General features: G+C 27.3%; 1 protein-coding gene across 1 annotated transcript; it reads right to left on the reverse strand.

Annotated features, from left to right (window-relative positions):
* Positions 1 to 983: 983 nt before the first annotated feature.
* Positions 984 to 2,544, reverse strand: LOC113403469 (cold shock domain-containing protein CG9705). Its single transcript, XM_026644028.2, has 3 exons — positions 2,266 to 2,544; positions 2,066 to 2,188; positions 984 to 1,793 (listed from the first exon to the last, which is right to left on the reverse strand). The coding sequence occupies exons 1-3, from the start codon at positions 2,370 to 2,372 to the stop codon at positions 1,640 to 1,642; spliced, it is 384 nt and encodes a 127-aa protein (XP_026499813.1). The 5' UTR covers positions 2,373 to 2,544; the 3' UTR covers positions 984 to 1,639.
* Positions 2,545 to 4,441: the final 1,897 nt, after the last annotated feature.

The following is a 4,441-nucleotide window of genomic DNA, read 5'->3' on the forward strand; positions in this document are numbered from 1 at the left end:
TTGTTTTTCATACTAATTTACTTTACCTATTATTTACTTATCGACTTTTCACTTATAAAATATCTTGGACATTTAAAATAAAATAACCCACCTGAACATATAATTTCAAGAGTGTTTTAAAATTGTTTATTATCTTTAAAAAATAGCGATGGTTTTATTTGCTAATATTTCATTGTGCAAAAGAATTATTTACATTGAGATGGTAATTTCTGTCATCATTATGTTTATAAGATTTCATCAAATTTGGTTCAGTTTAGGCCGTGATAGAGAACAGAAAGACAGCCATGTATATAACATTTTTAATTTTATGGCGCTTGAATGATTTATCGCAGAACAAACTAAATTCTTGTATTTCTTGATAAATCTTTTGTAATATTCTTCTAAAAAATAATTACGTAACAAACATTTTATAAAGTCCTTAGATATAGTAAACGAATATTATATTCTTATATTTTAGTCTTATCTATGGACATGGCATTTAAATTAAATTGTTTAAGTCTTTAAATAAAGTTAAAAATTGTTTACTTATCAATCATAAATATTCTTTTTAGTAGTTTAATTTCTGCACACTATATATACAATAATAATCGTCATTTTTAATTAACCTATTATACTTTTACGACAAACGCGCACGTCCTTAATTGATATTGACATCATTAATGATTATGATAGTTTCAGAACAACCCGAGGTGAACTAATTAGCCAACTTTGCCTGATAATTTATAGTAAGTATACAACCTGGCACGCTCTATCTGAGCAAATAATTATTGAGAGATATGTGAAATTTTCTTTAAGTATCCAATATATAAGTTAAGCTAGAAATAATTTTGTGTACAATAAGAATGAGTTAAGTATCGTTTATATGTTTGAATTATCCAAAAGATTACTATTTTTTAAATATTGTTATTGGCACCAAGTAGCAATAGTTAATTATAACTGGGAAATCAGGGTAGTTCTTATAGTTAATAATGACAAATACAATATTTGTTTTTACATTTTTTATCATACAATATATTTGTTGTACAATAGCTATCATAAAATAAACACAACAAGCATGGCATTATGCTACTACACTTATGTGTAAGATATTACATACAATTAAAACAATAAACATGAATAAATCCTTAAAATTTTCAAATCAATATCAATGTATAATGTAAATTAAATGTAAAATCTATAATAAAAGCAGGAAATAATAATCAAACTTATACAGATAATTAAGTCATAAGTTATATTTAAGTTAAATTATTTGTGCACAAAACCTCCTATTAAGATTATTAGCAAGAGTTATAATCCTGCAAAAGTTAGGCCTTTCATGAACATAAATATTCTAATGTAATATTTGTGCAAGATGCTTTTACCAATAATTAAAGTAACTAATATTGGTATATCAAAAACTTACAAGATGGTAAATCCTTCAAAAATTTAGCACCACATATAAAACATCTCACTTTTGAAATACTGATTATATTATATAATGACTTTCATTTGATCGTTAATTTATTGGACATATTTCAATCAATTTGAGACATGATAGAAAACTAGGTGTTTTACTTAAAAACATGAATAGAAGAATAGAAGGGACGCAAAAGATATTGAAGATTTAGTGAGAGTTTTGTATCATTACACTAGAACTGCATTACAGTGGAGGTTCATGCCACTTTGAATGCCTCTCCCGAACAAGTTGCACAATCTTGACATGAACAGCTTGATACTTTTCAAACTTTGGTGGAATTGGGCATAGTCGGTAAGATACTTCATCCCCAGGCAGAGGTACATACTCTCCTTCAATACTGTAAGGTAATTAAATAGTTTTTTCTTCAGTATTATTTAAATATAAAGGTATTATTGTTAAAATTTTCTTTGAAATCAGATTATTTTGTTCTTTACATTATATGAATGGTTAAAAAACAGAGTATTTTAAGTTATATTCATTAAAGCTGTAAATAAAATACGAAATAATATATAATTTTATAGTATTTGAACCACCTTGATTAAATTTGTATAGATGATAAATTAAATACATGTATTAATATAATTGATTAATTAGTGTAAAAATGCTTACTCTGAAATATGTAGAAATAGATCTTCACCGCCTTTTAATGGTTTTATAAACCCGTGACCTTTTTCGCGACAAAAAGATTTTATCTTTCCGTATTCGATAGGATTTTGAAGTGCTCTTTCGGACCTTAAAGTATATTAGAATAAAAGTATTAATATTAAGACACAAAAAAAAATTAAAGGAAATTATATTGATAAGCTTACGTTGAAGCGGTTCGGTTTCTTCTTGTTATTATGGGGCTGGGAAGCTGGAGATGTGTTAAAGTTTTATTAGGAGAATCGTCATTGTTAAAACCGTTGTCGCTCGACATATTTTAGTCAAGCAGAAGTAACAAAATAAGAAGGAAACTACAAATTAATTATAAAATTAATGAATAACAAGAACTGCCAAATTACAATCAACACAACTCAAGTAGACAGAAGTCAGAAATTAAAACTAATAGTATAAGTATAGAGGGCAGTAGTAATGCCGTCAGCCGTGTCTCGTTGACGTTCAGTGAGCAGTCACTTTTGCTGTTTGTTTTGTCAGTTGCGGTTTGCCAAGGTCCAAAGATCTAAGCACAGACATCATCGCCAAATCTTGGTTCCTTGTTTTCCTTTGTTATTTTACAAAAAAATTGAAGTTTGTTACTTTCTAAAAATTTGAATATTAAACTAATAACAAATCAAATATAGTATGTAAATCTAAGGTTTGTTTATTTTCATTCCTTCTTCGATTGAAATACGTATAGGGGAACCTGTTTTATCTAGGTTTAAAATTTTAGTAGTAAGTAATGCTAAGATTAAGTCTTGTCAAATATGTGAGTATATTAAAGCAACTATTAAACTATATAATTTAATAATTATGATATTTGTGGACAATTTATTAATCTAGGAACAAAAGGGAATCGCTATAAAAAAGGGGAAAACTGTGTACGATAGAACAGACCTTAGTATAACTTATACAGTCCAAGGTACATCTACCTTGAGCTGTATAAGCTATATTTTGCAGTGGGCATATCCAAGTGCATTTACTGTAGTGGATAAATTCTTGACATACTTAAAATGGATGTGAGTCTCAACACATGTACCATCGTTTACCAAGATGAATTGAAATTAGAGCGCAAATAAAAGCATTTAAATAAATGTACATCATGTTCAATGAATAGAAAACAAATAACGTGCAAAAAAACGTACTATTTGAACCATATATAATAAATTTGATTTTTGTCGTTACTGATACGGCGAATCGCAAATGACTTTATGTAACTTACGCTAGATTTTACAAAGAATACCTCGACAGGCATAGACAATATTATATCAAAAGGTGACAATTTAAAAAATTAAGTCCCTACTCTCTTTGTCCAACACAGTCATTAGACTGTTTTGCGTTGTACGTTGGTATAACAGGTTCTACTAATGTTTATATTTATAGTTCCTTAATTCTTCCTATGGACCAGAAATATATTTGACAGATTTATCCTTTTTAAATTTGACTTGTTGTCCGTTCCGACTTCATGCGGGTAAAATAAGGATTTTATCTCGTGGTTTTAGTTAAGCAATGAAATATAAATAGTTACTAACCGATCTAAAATATATATTTGTATATCTAAACTATGCAACACATAAGGCTAATTTATAGCCTACGTCCGTTTTAAAACTATAAATATGATTGAAAGTTATATACAAATAGATTTGAATTTTTGGATGACACCGTAATAAATAAATCAAACTTATTCGGTGTGTCATATGCACAAGAATAAATATTTAACATTTAGAGCGACTTTCAAATGCTATTTTACTATTTATATTTATATACACCTAATCTAATAACTTTACTATTAATGAACAAGATTAGATATTAGTATCTATGTATGTACAACAAAATATTAATCAAATTGGAGTGTAATTGAAATAAAGTTTTAACTATTATCATCATGAATTTAACTAATTTGTAATATACATACTATAGTATTAAATTGTTTATTGTACATATTACACGAATGATGGATGAAATTATTTTGGACATAATAAGTTTTTGTTGTTTTGAATATTTTCTCTTACAGAATTTAAGGACATTAAGTTTTAAAAACCTAATAAATGAGGGCTATCAATAACATAATTTAACAGTTAAAATAGAAATATTTGATCACTGAACATACAGCGAACTTCTTTTGGACTTAATTTAGACGGAATATAAAATTAGTTATAAAACTTACATTGAAAACGATTCATAGCTTTCGTTTGTACTTTCTTTAGAGACTCTATATAAGTTTTCGGAGTTTAAGAAGTTTAATTCCTTACTATCCCTCAATACAAAGCCAAGTATTCGACAGGTTTTATGAAACAACAATATGGTCTACATTAAATTTAAAAGTTAATTTGTTAGCTAAGCCAGGTC

The sequence above is a fragment of the Vanessa tameamea genome, chromosome 13 (genome assembly GCF_037043105.1).
Source record: "Vanessa tameamea isolate UH-Manoa-2023 chromosome 13, ilVanTame1 primary haplotype, whole genome shotgun sequence".
Classification (NCBI taxonomy): domain Eukaryota; kingdom Metazoa; phylum Arthropoda; class Insecta; order Lepidoptera; family Nymphalidae; genus Vanessa; species Vanessa tameamea.